General features: G+C 38.3%; 1 protein-coding gene across 1 annotated transcript; it reads left to right on the top strand.

The window, feature by feature from the left end:
* Positions 1-8,080: 8,080 nt before the first annotated feature.
* On the top strand, positions 8,081-25,035 carry LOC110702947 (UDP-N-acetylglucosamine--N-acetylmuramyl-(pentapeptide) pyrophosphoryl-undecaprenol N-acetylglucosamine transferase-like). The gene is made up of 4 exons (XM_021880706.1): positions 8,081-9,404; positions 10,691-10,799; positions 18,503-18,638; positions 24,395-25,035. Exons 1-4 carry the CDS (start codon positions 8,464-8,466, stop codon positions 24,514-24,516), a joined length of 1,308 nt encoding a protein of 435 aa, XP_021736398.1. The 5' UTR covers positions 8,081-8,463; the 3' UTR covers positions 24,517-25,035.
* The last annotated feature ends 1,565 nt before the right edge of the window (positions 25,036-26,600 follow it).

Below are 26,600 nucleotides of genomic sequence, written 5' to 3'. Positions count from 1 at the left end.
AGGCTCTGTATTTCTATGGCCCATTTGATCATTCGGCCTGACGACTCCATGATGGTCAGTGGCCGCTTGATAGGTTGGTCTGTATACACGACGACTGCATGTGCCAAAAAGTAGGGCTTCAATTTTTTAACAGCCATGAAGAGTGCAAGACCAAATTTCTCCACTAAGGGATACCTCAACTCGGCATTTTTCAGTACATGACTGACAAAGTAGACCGGGAGCTGACAGCCGTCTCTTTCAGCAAGGAGAACAGCGCTTATCGCATGATCAGAGACGGCCAGGTACATGTAGAGTACTTCTTTGGGCAAAGGGCTGACCAGCCTCGGCAAGGAATGTAAGTGAACTTTCAATTTCTGGAAGGCGGCCTCAGCATCCGGCCCCCATTCAAACCTTGCCTTTTTCTTAATTTCCTGAAAAAAGTATAAGCATTTGTCGCCTGATCGGCTTAGAAATCTTCCCAAGGCCGCCAGACAACCTGTTAACTTCTGAACCTCTCGGATGGTACGAGGCGACTGCATGTCAATGACCGCCTGCACCTTCTCAGGGTTCGCCTCTATTCCTCTCTGATTGATAAGGAATCCGAGAAATTTCCCAGACTCAACCCCAAATACACATTTCTTGGGATTGAGCATGACATGGTGCCGCCTGAGTGTGGCGAAAGTTTCTCGGAGGTCCCACAGATGATCTTTCTGAAGTTTAGTCTTGACAATCATATCATCAATGTATGCCTCGACGTTTCTCCCAATCTGATCAAAGAACACAGTGTTTATCATTCGTTGGAAGGTAGCCGGGGCATTCTTAAGACCAAACGACATGACCGTGTAACAGTATAACCCCTGATCAGTGACGAAGGGCGTCTTCTCCTGATCTTTTTTCCATAAAGGAATTTGATGGAAACCAGAGTAGGCGTCCATAAAGCTCATCAAAGCATGGCCGGCTGTTGAGTCGACCAGGTTATCAATTTTAGGCAGAGGGTAACTGTCTTTGGGGCACGCCTTGTTTAAGTCTGTGTAGTCTACACACATTCGCCAGGTGTCATTCGGCTTTTTAACAAGCACCACATTTGCAACCCAGTCTGGGAAGTAACATTGCCGAATGAACCCTGCATCAAGTAATTTTTTAACTTCGGCGGCTGCCGCCTGACTTCTTTCTTCGTCATGGTTCCGCTTCTTTTGCCGTACCGGCTTCTTTTTCGGATCCACGGCCAGTTTATGTACCGCCAGATCAGGACTAATGCCTGGCAATTCATGGACTTCGAATGCAAATATGTCCTTGTATTCTTTCAATAGTTTGTGAAAGTCGTCACCAAGGTCTCTCAGAGCAGTCGTCCCAACTTTGACTGTTCGGTCAGGACGGGAGTCGTCTAAGATCAGGTCCGCATGTTCACCAGCCGGCTGAGGGCGGAACTCATCCGACCGCTCCTCTGCCAATGATTGCTATTTTCTTTCTTTTCTTGCGGCCCCTGTCTGGGATGCCTTTCTCTTTTTGCCGCCTGCTTCTTGAACAGGCGCACTCTCCTTGACATTGTCAAGGTCTGTTTTTTTACCGCTTGACCCAGTGGCCATAACAGTGGGCTTGACATCCGAGAGATAGCACTCTCGGGGCATCCTCTGATCTCCCCTTAGGGAGCCGACTGTTCCATTATCCCTCTCAAACTTGAGCAACATAAGAGATGGGATTATAACAGCCTTGGGGGTTGGTCGACCGAGAATCATGTTGTAGGCCGAGAGTTCTTCCACTACCAGGAACCGGACTACCATGTGTCGTCCTTCCCCTTTTTCACCCAGGCGGATGGGTAAATCCACTCGTCCCACTGGGTGGACGACTCCTCCTCCAAACCCTACTAAAGGGTGGGAGGCCGGATGTATGCAATCAGTCTGATATTTTAGTTTCGACAGACATTTGCTACTGATGAGATCTGAGGAGCTTCCGGTATCTATGAGGATTCGGCCAACTCTCTGGTTGGCCACTTTACATTCAATAACGATAGGGTCGTCATGCGACCCTCTTACCCCTCCTAGATCTTCTTCAGTGATGACAATCTCAGGAAATGAATATTTAGAGGGCCGTTTTTGGTGAACGGAATTTACATCTAACCTCCTGATATTGTCTTTATTGCCCCTAATAGTGGGGCCGCCTCCAGAGAAGCCGCCTGCAATGGTGTAGACGACTGCATCATCTGTATCGGAGCTGTCGGCCTGTTGATTCTTTTTGGCCGACTCCTTCTTTGAGGAAGTGTTCCACGTAGATTTCTTGACATAAATATCAAGATCACTTTGCTCAGCCAGGCGGTCCAGATACCGCATGAGACTGATGCAATCATTGGTGTGATGACCAACATCTTCATGATAAGCACAGAAATTTTCTTGGTTCCGGTTATTTGCAGAACCCTTCATGGGGACCGGCTTCTCAATTAAGATCCGTCCCTTGATTTCTTTTAGGATAAACTGGTTATCCTTGTTAAACGCATACTTTGGGGAGTATGGTTTGAATTCTTTTTTCTTTTTCTGGGCCGGCTGTTTAGAGGAATCAGCCGCCCAGACCTCTTTTCTTTTCTCATCTTTGTTGGACGACTGCTTCTGTCGTCCTTCTCTTTTGTCGGACCTTTTACCGTCCGACTGTTTTCCCGTACTACAAAGATCAGTCGCCTGTATATAGGCTTCCGCTTCAATCAAGGCCTCTTGAAGAGTCGCCACCCTCTTTCGGACCAAATCAAATTTGAAGGTCGACCCGTCCTCGAGACCTCTGAAAAAGTCAGTATAGGCTACTTCATCCGGTAACCCTTGAATCTGTATTCTCATCAGGTTCAACCGCCTGATGTAAGAACGAAGCCCCTCCTTCTCGCCCTGCTGAATTGTTCCTAAATCAAGGGTCGTCTTCTTCGCAGGGATGTTCATGGCGAAGTTGGAGGTGAATAAGTAAGCAAGCGTCCTGAAGTTATTTACACAACCAGTCGACAGGTTGCCGAACCATTGTTGCGCGATTCCTTTGAGAGTCGTTGGGAAACACTTGCACCAAGTGGGATCATCCAACCCTTGAAGGTACATCAGGTTGGTGAATGCCATCAGATGGTCTTCTGGGTTAGTAGTGCCGTCATAGGCGCCTACTAACACATTTTTCACTTTGGCCGGCTGAGCGGCTTCAGTAATTTCCTTGGAGAAGGCCGACGGCTGTTCACCAAGTCTAAGCAACCGTAGCTGCCAGTCCATAGGTTGAACATTTTTTGCTGCATGACCACCAAACGGAGGTGGCTGTAAAAAATACTGTTGTTGCGGTACAAACGGTAAGTTTGGTACCGCCTGGTCGCTATGAAAGCCGGACTGACGGGAGGTGCCGCCTGACTGACTCTCACGATACGACTGAGTATGCCTCATTGAGGTATTTCGCAGACTGGCTTGGAAGTTTGAAGTAGAGGCCGACTCTGACAATCGGTCACTCTTCTTCTGCTCTAGCAGTAGCCGAGCGTCTGTGTATGATTTCCTCGACCCGTCCGCCTGAATATGACGAACAGGTTTCCTATTTCCTAGAGTAGGAAAACGGTATTTTGTGAAATCAAGGGCAGGTGGCTCCCGCTTCCTAGATTTAGGATGAGGAGTCGCCTCTCGTCCTTGAACTGGTTTCCTCTTCAGTGAAGTAGAGGGTTTTTTAGCCGACTGCTCCTTGTCCAGAGCAGGCGGCTTCTTGTTGATCAATTCTTGAATTTCTCCCTTGAAGTCCCTCATGAAGGTCATGAGTTCACTCTTTGTGATGGGAGCAGATCCATCAGTCGGCTGCTGCCGAACAGGCGGTGCGCCTGCTGGCTCACTTCCAGTTTGAAGATGTTCCCGTTCCCTCCTTTCGGTATGACGGGTACGTCGGGCCCTTAGGGTCCCGTCTGAAGCTGTGTGAGCTTCAACTTCAAATTCACTCTCAGTATCGTGGTCCGACTGAACTTGAGGGTCGTCTAGGGGACGCCTCTCTTCAGGAGTCGGTACAGACTTGGATGCCATCTCAGAAGTACTCTCCCCACAGACGGCGCCAAATGTTTCGGGGTTTTCTGATGTCCTGCGGGAGAGTTACAATTCCGAGACTGGAACCGGACGCCTGTACCTGCAAAACAACGGAGACTCCTGGTGGTGGGAGCTCCGCCTCCAACGGTCAAGTTAGTACTTGATTAAGGAGTAATTAATGCGGAAATTAAAGTGATTGGGTCTCTCTAGGTGAGAGTGTTTAATGTGAGTTTTTAGCGTAATCTGCTTTGTTAGCGTGATCAGCCTGTAACTCGTGTGTGTAATTAATGTCATCTCCCTTAATGAGGATTAAGGGAGGTATTTATAACCTTGGGAAACGTGCCAATCCTAGGTTTAGGTTAACCTAGGGCTGATTGGGCTTCCCTCGAAAGTTGGGCCTGGGTGGCCGGTTTCTCCATTAGGCATGGAGTATGCCACGTGTCATGACATAATAGGTCCAAGGTGGACAAATAAGCGGGTGCCACGTGGCAAGCCCTGACAGTTCCAACTGAGGGACACTTGGCAGGACCTGATTGGCCCACGTGGCGCATTCCGATTGGTGGGAGCAAAATCCCCTAATCAAATAGTAGCATGATATCCTCTATTATATAGTAAATATCATCTATTAAGTGGAAAACATCATGTAGACATTAAATGTAATGGAAAACTTTAGAATACCTAGATTCAGATTCTAATTTTCATTTTGTAGTAATTATTCCCACTTTAGATTTCCTGTAAATAAAAAAGAAAAGATGAAAAAACAACATCAAGACATCTAAAGTATATTATCGATCTACAAAATAAAGAATTTCATTTATTTATAGAAACATTTTTTAAATATTAAATACACAATTGATTTCAGCAAAGACCTAAATGAAATCTTCTATTTGAATTATGATATCATCAAACCGTAACTATCATAATCAAATTTAAAACATATAAAATAACAAACATTTTAAATTTGAAATACACAAATTGAAAATTCAATTAATAAAACACATAAAACATAGCTTCCATTACGATGAAAATATATATTAAAAACCTAAATATGATAAAAAATTTCATAAATTACAAATAATGGAAAATAAAAAACATAAGTAAAAAGTACAGAAAATATAAACTGAATCATACTACAAACAAAATGAAAACCCTAAATCGATAAAATTCAAATTAAAAAATATAAGATTTGAGAAAAAAAAAATGTCTACCTAAATGTGAATTCAGGATTAGATGTTGAAGTTACGAGTGTATCACCATCCACTAGAATTTTCATCAACCTTCAGCGACAATCGATTAGCATCCTTCGACCTCATTGTTGTGAATTTACGATAATATTGAATTGTAAAGTCTTTCTTAAAATGAAGAAAAATGTAGTCGAAAATGTAGAAAATGAAGCGAAAGATGTAGTAGAAAATATAGAAAAGTGAAGCAGTTGTAGAAAGCATGAGAAAATGAAGAATGAAAATGAGTCGAAATTACAGAGAAGAAGAAAAGAGAGTTGAAAATGACGGTTTTTTTTTTTGGAAGAAGGAAAGGGAGTTGAAAATGGCGGTATAAGTGGAAGAAAGAAATAAGTGGACTGGGCTGACGGTCACTTTATGAAAATATGGGCTGGGCCACTAAATGAAACTTGTTGCACGATAAATCGGGTGTCTCACCTAATAGTTTGTAATTTCACCTAATAGTTTGTGAATAAAAAAAAAAAAAAGGAGTTTAATATTTTTTTCCTACCTTTTAAAAAGTTTGAGATAAATGTTATGAATAAATATTTGGACAATTATACCCTCTACTATGTTCATTTACTTTTTTTTTTCCTCATAATGTTAATTGCCTCTTTTATATTTTTACACTAAAAAAATATTTGTTTACATATTTTCTCTCATAATTGTGACATAAGATCAAACAAAAATGGCTTCCTGGACATGACTAGATATGGTGCATTAACTATTCTTGTTTCGGGGTTTTCTGATGTCCTGCGGGAGAGTTACAATTCCGGGACTGGTATCCTTGTGCCTGTACCTGCAAAACAACGGAGACTCCTTGTGGTGGGAGCTCCGCCTCCAACGGTCAAGTTAGTACTTGTTTGAGGAGTGATAAATGCGGAAAGTAAAGGTGGGAGATCTGGTTCCTCTGGGGGAGGAGTGATCAACGTGTTTTGGTTTTCTCTAGGTGAGAGTCATTCTGCTGAATCCCCTTTAATGAGGATTAATTAAGTATTTATAGTTTTGAGAAGCGTGCCAATTTTAGGTTTAGGTTAACTAGGGCAAATTGGGCTTCTCTCGGACTTTGGGCCTTGGTGGCCATTTTGCCTATTTGGCATATGGGAGGCCACGTGGCGTGGCCTGATTAGTCCATGTTGGACCTCTTAGGGTGACAAATGGCGGACGCTGATTGGCCCACGTGGTGGACACGTGGCAGGTCCGGATTGGTCCATTTGTCATGGGTAATTTTTACCGTAAACATTTGCCCCTCGGAAGGAGTAATTTCTCTTTCCAGGAAGGAGTAAACATTTGACTCTCGGCATCCGACCGTACGACGCTTGTAGTACTTGGCTGTCGGGCCGAACGCTGGGAGGCTTCTATCTTGCCGGCTGTACCCATTGAGTGTCATGCTAGGCGCATGTAACTCCAATTGGGGGTGGTTTAGACCTGGCCGGCTGCTTATGGTGCCGCCTGTCTAAGCATGGGACACATATGATCTCAAGATCTCATGCGAGAGGGGGCCTCCCGTCCGGTCCTCATAACGTGACTTGGAACACCTCATTGAGGAATTCCGGGGACTGTCTTGGAAGTCGGATGTTGAGGCCGACTCCAACAGTTGTTGATTTTTCTTTTGCTCGATTATCATTCGAGCATCAGAGTATGTCTTCTTTGATCCATCTGGATGAACATGCCAGATAGGCTTCCACTTCCCTAGTGTGGGGAAGCGATACTTAGTCAAATCGATCAATGGCGCCTGCCTCTCCCTAGGTCTAGGGTAGGGGGTCGCCTCTTGATCCTTTACAGGCTTCTTCCTCCCAGACTGGGAGGGTCTTCTGGCCGACTGTTCCTTTGGTGGATCAGTCTCCCTTTTGATGATAAGCTCCTGGATCTCTCTCTTGAAACTATTCATGAAGGTCATAAGTTCGTTTTTGGTGATGGGGCAGATCCCTCGACCGCCTGTTGATGAACAAGCGGCGGGCCGGCTGATTTACTGGATCCAGCCGGGTTGTCCTCCTGTTCCCTCCTTTTAGTGGGACGGGTGCGTCAAGCTCTTAGGGTCCCGTCAGAGGCCGTGTGAGTCTCGATATCGATTTCATTGTGAGTGTCTTGGTCCGACAGAACCAGGGGGTCGTCCATGGGACGCTTCTCACTTAGAATTGGTACAGACTATGATGCCATCTCGAAAGTACTCTCCCCACTGACGGCGCCAAATGTTTCGGGGTTTTCTGATGTCCTGCGGGAGAGTTACAATTTCGGGACTGGTATCCTTGCGCTTGTACCTGCAAAACAACGGAGACTCCTTGTGGTGGGAGCTCCGCCTCCAACGGTCAAGTTAGTACTTGTTTGAGTAGTGATAAATGCGGAAAGTAAAGGTGGGAGATCTGGTTCCTCTGGGGGAGGAGTGATCAACGTGTTTTGGTTTTCTCTAGGTGAGAGTCATTCTGCTGAATCCCCTTTAATGAGGATTAATTAAGTATTTATAGTCTTGAGAAGCGTGCCAATTTTAGGTTTAGGTTAACTAGGGCAAATTGGGCTTCTCTCGGACTTTGGGCCTTGGTGGCCATTTTGCCTATTTGGCATATGGGAGGCCACGTGGCGTGGCCTGATTAGTCCATGTTGGACCTCTTAGGGTGACAAATGGCGGACACTGATTGGCCCACATGGTGGACACGTGGCAGGTCCGGATTGGTCCATTTGTCATGGGTAATTTTTACCCTAAACAATTCTAGTTTTAAAAAAAGTAAGAGATGTGAGAGGAAAATAATAAAATAGTGAATAGTAGCAGCTTTGAGTGGAATCCATATAAAAAGATAAATACTAAAATGAAATAATTTTTAAAAAAGGAAGAATAATACGGAGTATTTCAATAGAATTGTCGTAAAAAGAAAATGTAACGATTAAAAAAAAAATCACCATTTCACAGGGAGCTTTCTACTCCGTAAACAAAACATGAAAGGGGTGTTTTTTCCATCACGTTTAGCGCGAGGAACTCTAGTATTCCGTAGGATTCTCGGCCAAACACTCTAATTCCTCCAATCTTGGACCATTTTCCAAATACCCAACTCCGACAACGAAAAGTCAAGTAACTTGTCTGTTTCTGAAGTCTAAAGTAACTACAATACAACACTAGAATATCTTCCACTGAATTAATATTTCTAGTAAAATCCAACATCTTCCCCCAAAACCTTAATGTCACTCATTTTCAATATCTCAGTTGTGCATTTAATACTCCTTAAAAAATCTTCTGCAACTTTAGCTTCAAAACAATAACAATGGTGGTTTCAACTATCTCTCATTTTCACCTCAAATTCCCACCAAAACATACCAAAGTCTCCATTATTCACCCACCAAAACCCAGGTCTCAAATTTTCTGCTGTGTATCAATCGACCCTCCTGCCCTTGACTCCTCTAATGCAGGAAAAACAGATAATAAGCAAAAGGAATTGAGAATAGTATTTGCCGCGGGCGGTGCCGGGGGTCAAATATTTCCGGCAGTAGCAATAGCAGACGAGATCAAAATCATAAACCCAGATGCTAAAATTCTGTTTATTGGTACTGATTCAGGGATGGAATGCACGGCCGTGCCGTCTTCCGGGTACGATTTCTCTGCTATCCCAGCTACCCCATTACTCCGCCCTATATTGTCCTTCAAAAATTTGAGCATTCCTTTAAAATGGGTAAAGTCAATGATTGCAAGTTGGAATATAATGAAGGAATTTAAACCTCAAATTGTAGTTGGAACTGGTGGTTATGTCTCTTTTCCAATTTGCCTAATTGCTGCTCTTAAGGGGTTAAAAATGGTTATTCAAGAACAAAGTTCAGTTCCTGGGTTAGCGAATTGGTTTCTTTCTCTTGTTGCTGATTTTGTTTTTGTGGCTTATAATTCGTCTGTTGATCGGTTTCCAACTGACAAGAAGAAGGTTGTTGTGAGTGGGAATCCGGTGAGGTTGTTGTTAAAGAAGAATGTGTCGAAAGCTGTGGCACGGTCTTATTTTTTCCCTAGGTTGGCTAACGTTTCGGATTCTGAGGTGGTGGTGCTGCTAGTGCTTGGGGGATCCTTTGGGGCTAATTCTATGAACATTGCTCTATTTAATATATACTTTCAAATGTTGGAGCAGCGGCCGAATTTGCATATTATCTGGGAGACTGGTGTGGAGTCATTTGATGAGATGGAGAGTCTTGTTCGAAACCATCCCCAATTAGTTTTAGCACCGTGAGTTTTTGCTTCTAATTTCATGTTTAATTTCACTTTTATGCTGTGCCATTATTGTTTTGGGAGGTTATTATGTTTAAGATTTGGTTGGATTTAATTTATTTTCACTGTTATTAGGAATGAGAATTTCACTTAGTTGTTACTTTCAAATGTTTTCAGTCCATTACTTATGGTTAATCATGGAAAATATTTATGCTATTTAATTTGTTTTGTTATAATTTCTACCAGAAGTCAAGTTTAACAAACAATTGAATGTTTTGGCATTATGATTAGTTTCATTCAATGTAATTGAATCTGCTAAAGGCTTCATTATTAGGCATGTGACTCTGCAAGTAGTTTAAGCTAGCTTTGATTTCTTTAGTAGCAGACCATATGCCTTGTGCTCAATTCTATGTTTCAGCAAGTAATAATTAGGCGTTTACTATTGCTTCCCTTATTTTGATATTCCTAGCATGTTTATTTACACGAAGTCAATATAAATCCATGGGCAGATTCATGATCCCTAGTCAAGCAGCATTACCTTTTCACATGCAACTTCAAGGAGAATCTCTTGTCTAGTGTCTAATACAATAGGTTACATTTTCCAATTTTTGTTCTACTAATACAATGTAGAACTTTCTGTCATTAGATGCTTAAAGAAATGTGTTTCGTGCAATAGGTTCTTTAATTTTAAGAAGAAAATATGATCAGATTTTATTTCTAGTGAGAATGTGATATCCTATACTTAACCATGCAAAACATTTTGTTGTCACTGCATAAATAAAAAAAAATGGCAAAGAACTTTCTTCTTTGTTATCAACCTTCTTCTTTATCTTCTTTGACTTTGAGAACTTCTATGGCAAAGTTACATGACAAGCTTGTATGCCAACTACATCAGATTTTGATTCCCCGGATAACAATGTTCTAGCACTACTATAACAGAACCATCCTATCTTTGCTGTGTATAGTATGACCTTGTTATGTTTGGTTAAAACATTCGATGAACATAGGGTGTATGTGTTAAATATTCTCTTCAGTACTCAGTTCTGTTGCTGGCCTGTAAGTCAACATCGCTGATCCATATCTTCTTTCTGGTTTACAGACCTGCGTTCATTGTCAATTTTGTATCTAGTCTTTTTTGTTTGTGTTGATCTCAGAATATTATTCATAAACCTTTTGTTCGTATTTTGTATATGTCAAGCTTTAATTTGCATCTTTTGAGTCCATGAGTACATCTAATAGCCCCCCCACCCCTCTTCTTTGTTGTACATGATCTGAAAATGATTTTTATTATTTTTCTTTATAAGGTTTTTGCGTTCTATGGACATGGCATATACAGCAGCAAATCTTGTTGTTTCTAGGGCTGGAGCGTTGACTTGTACTGAACTACTGGTTACTGGGAAACCTGCCATCCTGGTAACAATCTTAGTTTCCTTTTTGGTTTCTTGATCCTTAAAATTTTTATGATCATGTCAGGTGGCTTGTATTGGGTTTGATCATTTTTAACAAGAAATTCGATCATATTTTGTTGTTATTACATCTGATATGACAAATCTAGATTAAAACTGCAACTTGTCTCAAGATAGAAATACTCCTTCCATTTTTTTAATCTTTCATAATGACTTTTTCACTGTCACATGTGCTTTGACCATATTTATCTACTAATGTATATTAGTGAATGTTATCATGTAAAATGTAGTTGGATAATTCTAAATGTGTTTATTCAAACCATCAACTTTTTATAATTTTTTTACTAAAACAAAATTAGAGATTTTAAAGACCAAGGTTGTGCTGGCAAATGTGAAGGTAGTACATTTAAGAAGTTAAAATGTTGGGAGTTAACTCCACACTTCATATTAGCAACATGTCTGTAGATATTGGCTTATTGGGTGTGTGTGTGTGTGTTTTTTTTTTTTTTTTTTTTTTTTTTTTTTTTTTTTGGGGGGGGGGGGGATATTGGAAAGGGAGAGCGGAAGGTGGTTTATGTCTAGTCTTTGGATGTTTTATTAGGGAAAAGAGTAGAGTAGTATAAGATGTGTGTTTAGTGTTGGATTGTTGTACTGGAATTGTCTGAAATATTGACTAATTGATTGGATGGAATGAAAGCATAGGATGGCACGGGATTCATTGATTAAAGCTTTTTTTTTTTCTTCATATTTTCCCTATCTTCTTTGTGTTAGTGTAGTTATAAGGTTTACATGTGCTACCCATGCAAGGAAACACTATGTTTAGACATAAGTGAGTTCAAAGCGCCAAATAGGCTTGGTTCATGTAGGGAGGTGATTTAGGCCTTTTGCATTGCAGATGGTATTACAGTTGTACGTGTGATTGCAGATGTATAAATAATGCACTAAAACTTACATGACGTCCATGCTCCAGATGAGCGAACTCCTACTCCTGGCGGTGGCTTGAGGCTTAATTACAACAGTATCAAACTGACCTTTAGAAGCCCACTCTTGCATAACCATCATACCTGTTCTTTGTGATGAAGAGATTAATGTACCGTTATGGTTCTTATGGAAGACCTGCACTTGGTGTAATTAATCTTGAAAGGAACCACCATGACACAATGTTAGAGTAGATTGAACAATGTATCCGAATTGGACATCCCAAAAAATAAAAGTGATATGAGTGTGCCTTGATATAAGAAGCTGAGCAACTGGGAAAGGAGCTGAGATCAACATGGGGTTTATCACCTTAGAAGCAGAAATATTCAGCACCTGGAATAAATAAATTAGAAAATTTGACCGTCTTCCCAAACATTATCAATCAATTAATCAATCAAAGCCTTAATCCCATAAGTTGGGTCGGCTACTGAACCACTAGTGATTATTCCATGTAGTCATTGACAAAAATCTTACCTCTTCATCCCTTACGATCCAATGCCTCATCCTCATGCAAATCTATATACTTCATATCCTTTCGAACTCCTTCCAACCAAGTCATTTTTGGTCTCCCTCTCCCTCGTTTAACCCCTCCCGACCCCATTCTTCCACTCTTCGTACCGGTGCACCCTTGGACCTCCGTCTTACAGACAAAGTGATTTTCCCTTAGCTTGTCTGTAATGCTTGCCACCCCTACTTTATTGCGAATAACCTCATTTTTGATTCTATCTCTTAGAGTGTTCCCGCAGATCTACCTTAACATGCGCATTTTTCGTAACCTCCAACTTTTTAATGTGCTTCTTCTTACAAGCCCAACATTCTGTACCATAGAGCAACACTGTATAGCAGTCCTGTAAAATTTTCCTTTCAATTGTTAGGGAATGCTTCGGTCACATAACACTCCCGAGGCCGCTCTCCAATTAAGCCACCCCGACTTAATCATGTGGGCCACGTCATGATCAATGTCACCATTTTGTGGATGATCGACCCAAGATATTTAAAACATTCACTCATGGTCAAGTCCTTTGTATTCAAACTTACCACATCATCACTTGTCCCCCTCTGAATACCAAAGTGGCATACCAAATATTCAGTCTTACTCTGACTTAGCTTAGACTCTCTAGATTCCAACCTTTGTCTCCATTGCTCTAATTTGGCATTAACCCCATCTTTCATTTCATCCACCAAAACGATATCATCTGCAAACAACATACACCATGGAATCTCATCTAAATTGGTTCGGTTACTTTATCCAGAACCGTTGCAAAAAGAATAGGGCATAATATAGACCCTTGATGAATCCAATTGTAATAGGGAAATATTTTGTCAACCCTCCACATGTCCTCACATTTGTTGACACATCCTGATACATATCCTTAACCAAGTCCTCTTACTTTCGTGGGATACCCTTCTTTAACGTTGCCCACCAAAGTACCTCTCTTGGTACCTTGTCATATGCCTTCTTTAAATCAATAAAGACCATATGAAGATTCTTCTTCTTTACCCTATAAAACTCCTTCACTTGTCTTATCAAATGGATTGCTTCCATAGTAGGTCTCCCGGGCATAACCAAATTGGTTATCTGAAATGCTTGTGCATGCCCTTAACTTATGTTTAATCACTCTTTCCCACAACTTCATAGTTTAACTCATAAGCTTGATTACTCGCGTCTCCTTTGTTTTTATAGACTGGGACCAAGGTGCTCTTCCTCCAATCTTGCGGGATCCGTGTAGCCCTTCATATCTTGTTAAAGAGGTCTGTTAACCAATCAATACCAATCTTACCAAATACCTCCAAATCTCTATCGGTATACCATCAGGGTCAACCGCCTACTTAGGCTTCATCTTCTTCATTGCAATGTTCACCTCTACTCTCCTAATCCTCCACACATACTCCATGTTGATTTATTCATCACTCACAGAGGTATCTCCTGGCACAACTCCATGACTTTCATTATAATTCATCGAAGTATCCTTTTTACCTATCCTTAGATGTCCTCATCCTGTACCAGAACAATTTGGTTATCTTTGACACACTTTACCATGCCAATATCTTTTCTTGCCTCTTGTTTTCTCTTCGCCATCTTATAAATAATCTTTTCTCCCTCCTCGGAGTCAAGCTTTTCATAAAGCTCTTAACAAGCCTTTTCTTTCGCTTGGCGAACAACTGCCTTAGCCTTACTCTTAGCCTCCTTATATGCTGCAAAGGTTCTTCGCTCCTACATTTTCTATAGCATTTCCTTTTTTTCTTAATTACTGCTTTCACCTTTTCATTCCACCACGAAGTATCTCTCTGCATCGAAATTCTCCCCCTTGATTGCCCTAAGACCTCTTTGGCCACTCTCAAGAAACAATAACCAAGTCATGTCTGGATTCGGCTCTCCACCTCAATTCTTAAAAACCTTAGCATTTGCATCCCTTAGATTTTGCCATCTTATCCTTGACTCCTCTTGTCTTCCTTTTTTCTTTCCCTTCTATTTCAAATGAATAGTAATACCAAAAGCCGATGTTGGGTGACCATACTCTCTTCTGAGATGACTTTTGCAGTTTAAACAACTTTGTCAATCCGTGCTCCTTGTGAGCAGGAAGTCTGTGTTGCGTTTGATCCACTCCGAAAATTTATCAAGTGGGAATCCCGTTTTTTAAACCAAGTATTAGCCAAAATTAAGTCATATTATTTGGCAAAATCCATAATAGCCTCACCACCCGCGTCCCTCTGCCCATACCCAAAACCTCTGGAACACTCTCGACCTCTCGTAGCCATCTTGGCTTACCCCAACATGCCCACTTAAATCATCTCCACACTCTCGGCCTCTCGTAGCCATCTTGGCTTACCCCAACATGCCCACTTAAATCACCTCCAATATATAATTTCTCTTTGTGGTGGACACCCTGTACCACCTCATCTAAATCCTCCCAAAATTGTCGTTTCTCTTGTGCATGTAAACCAACTTGGGGAGCATACGCACTAATAACATTCATAATCTCCTTGCCACATAGCAACTTCACCCTTATCAACCTATCATTCTTCCGATTAGGGATGGCAACGAGTCGGTTCTGGCTGGGTCCAAGTGCATCTAGATCCAAATCCGTTTTTGTGCACTGGATCCAAATCCGACCCGGATCCGTCGGGTATGGAAAATGAGGATCTGTATCCAGATCCGTCGAGTCTTACTGATCCGGGTCCAAAACGGATCCCGGGCATTTTGCTTAATTTTTACAATAAATATAAGCAAAATTTAGCAAGAATAATCCAACCTTTCCCCATTCTCCCAAAATAATCCAACCTCTTAATTAACTTTGAATAATCCTAAGTTTATTATTTATTTTTCTCCCAACAAACCCATTTTACCGGTAACCGGCTGAATAAGTCAACATATTTTTTTTAATTTTTTCCCCCCTTTTTTCTCCTATTCTATCTTCCTTCTAAAGATTGTAGGTGATATCAATGGAGGGTGGAATGATCACCCACCCTCCCCTGCCGCCGCTCCTTCCGCCCCTCTCCAGCGGCCACCGCTCCCTTCATCCGCCTTCACGCAGTCCCCTTCCCCACCCTTACCTTAGTTACGAAATCACCATTCCTCCCACCCCCACCACCCCTCCATTTCCCAAAACCTTACACCCTCCTCTCTCTCAATTTAATTGCTAGCTTAAACGTTTAGTATCAAGTCATTTCGTTGCTTGGGCCATCTATTTAAAACTTGAAAGTAAAGGTTATGTCTTAACTAGATCTGATTTTTGCATCAAAGGGGAATTCACAAATTATAAGTCACAAATCGCGTCATTGGGGTTTTAAATTTGTGGGTGATTTGGAGTGTATGGGGTGGTGGTTCGTGGTAATGGGGTGGTGAGATTCGTGGGAAGGTGGTGAGTTATGAGATGTGATCGGTGGTGAGTGAGTGGTGGTGTTGGTTTGTGATTCGTGGTGGCGAGTGATGATGGGATGGTGTGGGCAGCGATGGTTATGACGAGGTGGTGTGGCCGTTGTGTTGTTTTGGTTGTGTTATGTGCGGCCATTGATGTTGTGGGTATTGTTTGCGGTTATGTTGAGGGTGGTCGTTGATGTGGGTGTTTGCAGTTGTTTTGTGGGTTGGTCGTGGGTGTTAGTGTTGAGTGATGATGTTGGTGTGTTGAGGTGGTTGTAGGTGGTGGTCATGGATGGTGTGTTAAGTGGTGTTGGTGGGTGATAATGGAGGTTGGGAGAGGAGAGAGAAACAAGCAGGAAAGGGAAGGAGAGAAGAAGGCTTTCTTTTTTTTTTTTTTTTTTTTTCAATTTTCAGAATTAAAAATAATTAAAAAAAAATCGGCCAGTAAGGAAGTGCCACGTGGATGATAGCCGGTAGTAAAGGGTTGGGTGACCTGCTAGGGTTGCCGGGAGAAAATAAATTATAGATTTAGGATTATTTAGGGTTCAACGAAAGGTTGAATTATTTTAGGAGAACAGGGCAAAGGTTTGATTATTGTTGTTAAATTTTCCTAAATATAATTTGTAAGACAAAAAGTGCATGCATTTCAACCCAAATTCAAACACGGTTCAATATTCATTAGTATTTTAAACTATTAATCATTATGAAACACAAAAGGCTAATTATTTATTTATTTTTACTTGTCAATTTGTCATAAAATGTCTATATTTGCTTATAATTTCACATTCATCAACCACAAAGACCCAACAATTACAACTACTATATTATAATGGCAAGAAGGATGCAAAATAATTGAACAATAAACAATCAGTATGTTTTCTTGATGCAAGCATGTAGAACTGTCAAAAAGGAATGACGAACTATCATCGACTTCAACGGCAATTTGAGATAACATCCGCAGTAAAGGAAGAACAACATCAATTAAAGTTGGGCCATAACTCCATTATCAACCTTAACACAAGAACAGGAAAATAAAGTATAAGTTTGATTTCCTCCCTCCTTCATGCTTACCCACTACCGGAGATTGTTGTCGGCCGTTAGCGATCAATGTCTATTGGTTAATGAGGTTAAGGAAATAGGGGTAGAGAGAGAGTGAGAGTTTGGCTTGGCCGCTTGGGGAGTGTTAGTAGAGAGAGGAAGTGTAGAGTGTTAGGGTTTGGGTTAGGATTGAGAGAGGTTTGAGTTTTGGCTGGGCTTAGTCACTTAGGGAGAGTATAGTTAGGAGTCAGAACTTAGGATAAAAATAGTAAATGATATAAAACGGTAAACGGATCCAGATACGTATTGAATTAAGATCTGTATCAAGATCCGTTGGGTCCAAATTTTGAAGATCCATATTTGTGAAAAACGGATATGGATCCACGGATCCGGGTCAGGTTCGAATCCGTAGCCATCCCTACTTTTGATAGACCTTGATTACCTCTTTCGACAACCTTTCATCAAGAATCACACCAACTCCATTCCTAGCTCCACCATTCCTAGTCATGTGGCTCGTTTCCTGTCCAATGTACCACACCTTATACCCCAAAACCAAGCCTCGAGCTCCTTCTCCGGGCCACCTTGTCTCTTGGAGGAACATGATGTTTATGCGTTTTCTCTTCATCACTTCTACCACTTTTGCCGATTTTTCCGTAAGAGACCCCACATTCCAAGAACCAATTTGCAAACTAGAGTCTTTCCTCATACGCTCCCTCATACTACGCTCACTCGCACCATGCTCCCTTGTGCCCCCAACTGCAAGCCCTAGCCCTTGATCATTTGACACCACACTTGGGCAATGTGGCGGTTCGCTTATGGGCGACGACCTAGCAACTCTTGCATACTTATCACTGCACCCAAGTCTGGCGCTCAGCCCCAATGGCATACCCTTGCTGATTTAACACCACACTCGGGCAATGTGGCGCGTTGCTTCCGGGTGACGACATAGCAACCCTTGCATACTTATCACTCCACCCGGGTCTAGGAAGTGCAACGCGTCGCTGAGTAGGGAACGCCCCCACGAAAATATCAGTTTGGCTCATGTCATGGGATGTGACAAAGTTATACACTGCTGTCACTGGCCTACCAAAACCCTCCTCCTTTATCCAGGCTTGGGACTAGTTGCGGGAAACCCACTGGCGGAGTTTTCCCAAACATCATAATCTTTAGTAAACGTCCTTTAATTTTCTTTATGTAGTTCACGCTGTACTTTTTGTTTTTTTTTAGTTCATGCTGTACTTAATTAACTATAAGCATGCCTAAAATCTAAGCAAAGCAATAGACATATTATAAATCGTAATAGGCATCAGGTTCTATTTCTTATTGGCTGCTGACTTGCACGAAAACAATGAAGTAGGAAACAGTCTTAAGTCAATGTTTACAAAAGAGACTGCTCAGATTGTTCACCTGTCTTTTTCAGCCATGTCTTATAGAAATTTGGAAGGAAATGTATCATTTTAGATCCAATCTGCCACTCTAATTGGTTAAATAGCTTGAACTATAGTTTCTTGTATTTTACAATATAGATATTCTGTTTTCATGAAGGTAGAACTTTTCTAGGTACTGTAGTATCTTTTGTTGTTTAGAAAATATATAAATTTCTGACCTTTAAAATCTTGCATCCTTATCCTGGTTAAATTGTGTAAAATTATGAATGTTCCTTGGTGCATGCTTACTTATTTGAAGATGAATGTCATTCATTGCCAAATTGCCATTTGCATTTGAGTGTATTTTGTTTTAATTTAAGTGTTTTGGGCCTTGGCTACCATTTATGTCATCAATCTCTATATAATAAGTCTATCTTGAATTTACTCTTATCAAACGATATGCAGATTCCTTCTCCAAATGATGCAGAAGGACATCAATTCCAAAATGCATCTTTAATGGCAGATTTAGCTGGTTCAAGAATTTTAACTGAAGATGAACTTGATTCAACAACTCTACGAAATGCGATCAAGGACATTATAGGTATACCATATTTTCTTTAAGCTTCGTAATTATTCAAGTGACATTAAAATATGCACTTCGTAATAATCACTGTATCCTAGAAAGATTTAAAAATCTATCTGGTGTTATAGGACATTATAGGTATACCATTTATGCATGAGAAAAAAACATTGTTTGTTGTGCATTCATTATAGGTATACCATTGTTTGTTGTGCACTCGTGTTTTATCGCCTATTTTGACCAATAAATATAATTATATAATCTATTTATAATATTATTAATACTCATAGGGACAACATGCTAAGATTGCTAACGCCATGTGTCACCCTACCTTATGATTTGGTGCCGCATCTGTGCCATGTGTCACCTTATGTGTCATCACCCTTATCTCACCACTATGAACTGTAGTAATGTATAAGTCACTTTGAAAAATCTTCATTAGCATGACCTTAATTCTCTACTAGCTTTGGGTTGTGCAAATGCACATATTCATAATGGTAAGATTTATTAATGATGACTTATGTAACTTTTGAAAAAAAACAATTTTAAATTTATTTTAATTATATCCTTAAAATTCTTGGATGTTACATAAATATTATTTCTAAATGTCAAGTATTTAAGTTTCTAAACTTTAGAAAATTAATCAGTTACCTAAATAGGGAAAAATTTTCCACCTGTTTCGTTCTATTTACTTTCCTTTGTTCTTTCTCAAATATTGATTACTTGATGTAATTAATAGTTGCACATATATCCCTTAACTTTTTCTTAAACATAACAATTACTAAAAATCGTGGGACGAAATTAATCACGATTACTTAAGTAGGTTGTAACTTCATTCGAAAAAAAATTAGGGGAGTCGGACTCACGGTGAGTCCAATATTTCTGACAATAATAATCTAATATATGACATTAGTAATCTAATATTTGACATTAATAATCTAATATTAGACATTAACAATTTAATGCCTTACATAATGTTAGATATTAGATTATTAATGCCATATATATGAATATTATTGTCAGATATTAGAATATAAATGTCATATATTAGAATATTATTGTCATATATTAGAATATTATTGTCAGATATTAGAATAGTTTTGTCAGACGGTGAGTTCGGTCTCATGCAAAATCTTCTCAACTTCATTTGTCAAGAAAAGAAATTTTCATTTTATTTCCATTATTTATTCTTAATTATCATCACTAATTAGCTGAACTTAAAACAAATTTTAGCAAAATCTATAATATTAATAAAACACAAGGGATTAACATGTTGACGACATGTGTTATTCTTATGTCATCATGAAATTTATGACATAGCGCCACATAGATGATGACATGACACGACATATTAATGTTTGGATTAGATTTAAACCATTAAATCCCTTGGAATTTCCAACTTTTCATTATCACTATTATATTAAGTCGACAATTATTTCACTTTGATTTACCATGAATAAAATTCATATTTGTATTTGTTTTTATTCCACAATCAGTGTCACTTTATTACTTAAATAACATTCATGAGTTGTAACTTTTCATTAAGAATTCTATAAGTTTTTAAGCATTTTTATTGTAAACAAATACTAGTCCATCTCTCTTTCTATCCCCAACTAATTTTACCATTTTTATTTTACGAAGTATTATTTAAACTTAAGGTAATGGTGCCAAGGTATTATTTAAACTCAAGGTAATTTTTCATTTTTTATTTAAACATAACTCGGTGCATCGCCTGGGCCCCAAACTAGTTATAATATTATATTTGTGTGGTGACAAATATTAGAGGAAAAAAAACAATTAAAATCTACCTTATGTGCTCCCTTTTATAAGAAATAAGGGTTAAATGTCTGACAAAACTACTTTTATACTCACTTGTCAAATGAGGCGGCTGTTCACTTTTAAACCAAATTGGTTATTTGGTTAGCACTTTCTAAAAAACTCTCTTTATATTTCCATCAGCACCCCTGCCCTTGCACTTTTATTTTTCCGCTTCTCTTTAAACTTCTCCACTCATTTACAATTTTTAACTTTCTTAAATTAGATATAATTACCTAGGGAGTTACCTATATCCATATATTCCTACAAATCAAAATTAATCTAAAGATATATAACTAAAACCCATAAATATAGGTCTCTAATTATATCAATAACTCCCAAGCTTGAAATTGTAAAGGGGGACTCAAAATCAAAACCTCTTCTATTAGGCTTGGACGCGATTCAAACATGGCTTAATAATGAGTGTTGTAATAATTTGTAAAAAGTTAATTATATACTTCCTCCATTTTTTTAATTGCACCATTTGGATTTTTACACTATTCACACAATCTCCTTTTATAATCTTTTGTAATTTATCCGTAAGAAAAAAATGGTCACGTGGGATCTGGATTCGTATCAATATCTACTTTTCAAATATCAAATTATTATAATTTTTTATTAAAGTATAATCAAAGATATTAATGGTCTAAATATTGCATTAGTACGCGTGAAACGACAAATGATGCGCAAAAAAAAAAAAAAAAAGTTGTAGTTTATTGTGAAAAAGCTACCTTTCAATAGTAAGTTAAACATGTATTCATTTAAAATTTTGATTTTGATTTTTAGGTATTGTAGTTATGAGATTCCCAACTCAACTTATTATGATATCACTACTTAGTTTTGATAAAGTTGAACTCTTGTAGTTTGTGTTTAGTCTTGTCTGATTTTCACCCCTTGACCAAATAACAACATTCTTTGGTCAAAATTTGATCAAGTTTAGCCCGAATAGTTTGTGAGTTGTCTCATTTTATTATTGCCCCTTGACTAAGTAACAAAAACTTATATGATATTCTATGGATGCTTTTTCAACGTAGCACCTGCCAATTAGTTCAAAGATACCAAAAGCTTAAGCCCAGGAATATGTTTTATACTCTATCAAGCCCCCTCACATGAGAGCCCTTTGGACTTAAAATGTTGATGTAGCATGGGCCCTCCGCATACCCTGCGTGAAATATTCCATTTGAAAGTAGGGGGGGGGTGTGGATGAGATTTGAACCCGTGACCTTTGTGTCATGTTGGCTGCGATACCATGTTGATGGTTAAAGCCTAGGGATGTGTTATATACTCTATCAAAGAGCTTTTTTAGAAACTTTCTTCAGGAGTTTTGCATAATTCAAGCTTAAAAGCTAAATTTCTCTGGATTGCTTGCCAACAATACCTTGCATTCTCAAGGGGGCTTGATTTTCACAGATGAAACTTGAAATAAACATTCCATCATTGAGAAAATTAATTAGAGAATCAGACCCCTTCTATATTTATGATTTAATTTATCCAATTAATATCACCTAGAACCTCTGCATCTTATGTTATAACGGATTCAAGAAAGAATAAATCTTGAATGTAAGCAAGAGTAAAAGTTTTATCGGATCTTGAAAAAAATTAATTACAAATTCTAAACAGATTTAAGACTAATCACAGTAAGCAAATTGATTGTCTCTCGGATCTCTAATGATATCTCTCTACACATGAGAAATACACATAAGACACTTAGATTTTTTTAACACCACACAATGATTTGTCTAAAAAAAACCTGAGGGGTATATATAATACTCCTTAGGGTTTGACAGAAGTGCACTAAAGCCCAAACAAAAAATCGCAGCCCAACTACACGATCTTGTACTTGAACCATATGGCCGTGTGACAGGTCTTGTAGTAGCAACTACACGACCATGTACCATGAACCACATGGCCGTGTAACATGTATTGTAGTAGTGGCTGTAGCGCAATTACACGACCTTGTACCGTGGACCACATGGCCGTGTATATTGAAGACTTGAAGAGTACGAAGTAGTACGGACTACACGGTCTTGCACTATAAACTACACGGCCATGTACCCGCTCGAACACCAATACAAGGCATATTTCTTACACCTTAGTTATGGCCTGCAGTAATATTGCAAATATTGAAAAAGACACATTATCTTGACAAACAGGAAGTATAGAAACTAGCCAAATTTTCTCTTAATCTGATGGACTTTAGGGGCAACCATCTTGTTAAGTTAACTGCAAGGAAGATCAATTTATTATAAGTTGGTTTAGAAAATGTAGCTATGTGTTTTTTGGTTACTATATAAATCCCAGCATCAGTACAACCATTTATTGTGAAGGCCTCCTCCAAGCAGTAAGCAGGTGCTATTTAATCATGCACTATCAAATCTGTTTCATCATATGGTCAAACTTGTCTATGCTGAATGAAAGATGGGAAAGCATCTTGTAATTTTAATTAAAGCCAAAGATTTAACATTTTTTTAGGGGGCTAAATATTGGCTCATCAAACTTTCTATGTTTTTATTATTTATTGTGATGGCCTCCTCCACCCCTAAAACCAAGTTAGGGACCTGTTGTCCGGCCATAGGATGAATTTGATGGATGTGAACGATTTTTAAACTTCAAGGTGGTTGTCGTAAATCTATGCCGTCTAACTGCGTGATATAAGTACAGGTGTAGAGGGAAGAATTTTTTAAGTTAAGATATGGGCACCAGATAGTTAGACCTATATCAGACATGTTAATTAGACTGCTATTCTTTGTAGCTTCTTAGCTTGATCATCTGAAATTGTTTTCTTGTCAATTTAGTTACAAACTGATAATATACCCAGTGAGTAGTTAACCTAAAATACCAAATTTTCTGTGGTGAGAACATAAGTTGTACTGCCTCCTTTTCAGGATGTCAGCAGAAAGATCATAGGGAGAAAGGAGAGGAAATTTAGATAGAAATAGCAGACAGAAGGGCTAGATTTTGCCTCTCGGGACAAGATTTACATAACGAGGATGCAAATTAATAAGAGACTGTCATCATGGTGTGTACGATACGAGAGAAATTAGCCTGTTTAATGTGGATAAGAATGTTAATTATTTATCTGATCAGTTTTATATGTTAAGAAGGGAACACAAATTACCCCCCGCCCCCCCCCCCCCCCCCAAAAAAAAAACAAATAAAAAAAATAATAATAATAAAAAGAATAAGAAGGTTATCATTTTTAAATTGGAATCATCAAATGCATAGAACAACAGAAAAATGTCTGTGTTAACCTTGATGTTTAAGGACAAACTAAAAGCTGAAACAAATAATCTTAAGGATTTTGATATTTTCGATTGTTTTCAAGTGACTTTCATTTATTTAAACAATATGGTATGCTATACATGTTAGTCAAGTGCCCAAATTTTGCTGTATACTTCAGAATTTGATATCGAAGATCCTGTATTATTTGAAAAGTTTTATTGGTTCTTTTTCTTGATATTTGTTTGAATAAAAAGTTGATGATATGGTACCATGTTTAAACTTAATTTTTAATCTACTGGCAATGTGATTGAATTGATTATATTACAGTTTGGTGTCATACTATAATACGTAAGTAGACTTTGAACAATAATTCTCAAGTTGTTCTGCCACAGCCAAGGATTAGAGTAGGGCCAATTGTCTCACACTTTGCTTCTAGTATGTGAATGCCAAACGACTATTAAATTTCATGGGCTTAAAGAAAGTTAATATGATCAATTACTTTGAATTTTAGTCGTAGTTTCTCCTCTTTTCTCAATTATAATTTTCCTTCAGTATTTCTTTTGCTTTCTGTATTAGCTTTTATGAGTTCTTTCATTTATTTTATGAGTTCTTTCATTTCTATCCTATTAGTCAATTATGAAAGTAGGAAATTCTAGTCAAATCCCAATCGTTATTGTTGTGTTTCATGAATTCTGCTTATTGGTTGTAATGAAGGTTTGTAATCTGGAATTTCATTGCAGATAATGATCTTCTTATGGCAGCAATGTCTGATAGAGCTTTACAAGCCGCAAAGCCAAATGCTGGTGCTGAGATTGCTGAGCGTGTGGTTGCTCTGGTTGAATTAGCATCTGTGAATGCATGATAGCTGAAGAATGGGAAAACTGTTCTTGGGTTATAACAGGATCTGGGTAACAGTATGCTCTCAAGTCATGCGCGAGTATCAGTGCTGTTGGCAATTTTACCAGTGATTTGCCAATAGGTTGGATATGGAGCAGCGCACTTTTATGTTCCTGTGATTTACTCTCCGGCAGGATACATGCTTCGAACCACTGATACTTCACCTCAGCTTAAATTAGCATCCTGCGTTAGTATATACAAAAAAGAGGGTTGTGCATAACATATTTTACCTCTATACTCCTATCAGTCCTATGACTGTATTAGTCAGTTAAAATAAATGCCAGGCCATTTGTAAAATAGCTGATCCCATTTGATCCTCACTATTGCAAGTAACTCAGAGCAAGAGCTTATCTTGCTTGAAATTTCGTTTGGTTTTTCTAATTTTTAAAGTGAGGGATGTGTAGGAGAGCTTAAAGCTTTCTATAATATTTCATCAGCAACAACAAAAGTAAAATAGAAAGGGAGGCGCAATAATTTGGTGCTCTCAGCCCTAGGAAGATTTCTCATTCTTTATATATCAGCAAATTACATTACCGATTAACATTACTGTCCTAAAAACAACAAAGCAGTTAATCAGCAAGAACAAACTATGCACATGACAAGTTCATCGTGGAGGCTAATTTATTACTTGACCTATTTCATTTACGCATAAATTTAAGAGAGAGAATGTAAAAGTAAGGAGGGTAATGCATGTTACAAATTTTTACCTACACCCAGGAGTGGGGAACACTACCTGCACCCCCTGCCCCCACCCTTCGCGTGTACCTGTCGTCCCCCCCCCCTCCCCTTTTTTCTTTTTCTTTTTTTTTTTTTTTTTTTTTTATTTTTTTTTATTTTATTTTTAATGAATTTCCGGTAAATTTTTATAACATGTTCATTTCTGTATTGGTAAATGTTCATTTTTGTGTTATTAGTTGTTCATTTTTAGCAAGGAGTTTTTTTGTTCTAATTAATACTTATATATTTTCTAAATTTTATTTTTAGAATTTTCTATAAATAAAACTAAGAACAAATTTATTTATAAGGATTATTACACTCAAATCATTTTTATTATAAGAAGTATTGCATCATCAAACGTTCATTTTTGTTTATTTATGTTTCAACAGATGTTCATTTTTGTATCATCAAATGTTCATTTCAATAGGTATGTGTAACTATATAAATAATATAATAAGATGTATGCAAGTACATACATCTAAGAATTCTATTTATTTAAATAAAACGTTGTTAAAAATAATTTCCAATATAAAATAAATTAAATTTAATTACAATAATAACACATTTCTATTCTATTTCATGTAATTATTTCATATACATGAAAGTGAACCATTAAATTCTAAATGTACATATTTGTCTTGTTAAATGAATATTATTTATTGTTACATTTGGTATAATAAAGTGTCTATATTGATATATTCTCCTCGTTGCACCTCTAATCATATGATAGTTACGTGTTTTCCATGAAAAATATAATCCGATGAGCACAATATATTTGTCGCCTTTAACTTCCTTACTTGATTATCCTGTACAATAAGAGATCACGTTTTTCAAAAAAATGAATAACAATCATGAACACATTCCGAACAAAAGTACGTGAAATCTAAGGATTCAAAATTGGACATTTATAACAATTACGAATTCGAAAATGAACACACTATAAAGTAATAAAATAATACATTTTCTACGATGAATGAACAATATGTGATTTATTTTTGAACATTTTCTATTATGTGAATGAACATACATTAATATATGTGTAAATATACACATATCCAAATGAACGTCTATGTATCAATATTCGAATAAAAATCTATCAATATTAGAGTTAAAATGTATGTATATATTAATTTAATATGAAGTTGAACATGTATTATTATTTTCAATATGAGAATGAACATGTACACATTTTAATCTAAATGAACATTTGTTTAAATCCCAGTATACATTCATTAATATCTGAATGACATAAGAATGTGAATGATCATATACTAATATCATATATAGTGAACATCTATCAAAATGAAAATGAACATTTATTGAAAAGTCATT

This window comes from Chenopodium quinoa, unplaced genomic scaffold (assembly GCF_001683475.1).
Source record: "Chenopodium quinoa cultivar QQ74 unplaced genomic scaffold, ASM168347v1, whole genome shotgun sequence".
Taxonomy (NCBI): domain Eukaryota; kingdom Viridiplantae; phylum Streptophyta; class Magnoliopsida; order Caryophyllales; family Amaranthaceae; genus Chenopodium; species Chenopodium quinoa.
This window is presented reverse-complemented; position numbering and strand designations above follow the sequence as displayed.

Bases quoted from the DNA above. Each gene is read 5' to 3' on its own strand.
- LOC110702947 (XM_021880706.1), top strand. From the start codon at position 8,464: ATGGTGGTTTCAACTATCTCTCATTTTCACCTCAAATTCCCACCAAAA. The intron at 9,405-10,690 runs GTGAGTTTTTGC...TTTCTTTATAAG, and splicing joins CCCCAATTAGTTTTAGCACC to GTTTTTGCGTTCTATGGACA. The intron at 10,800-18,502 runs GTAACAATCTTA...AACGATATGCAG, and splicing joins CTGGGAAACCTGCCATCCTG to ATTCCTTCTCCAAATGATGC.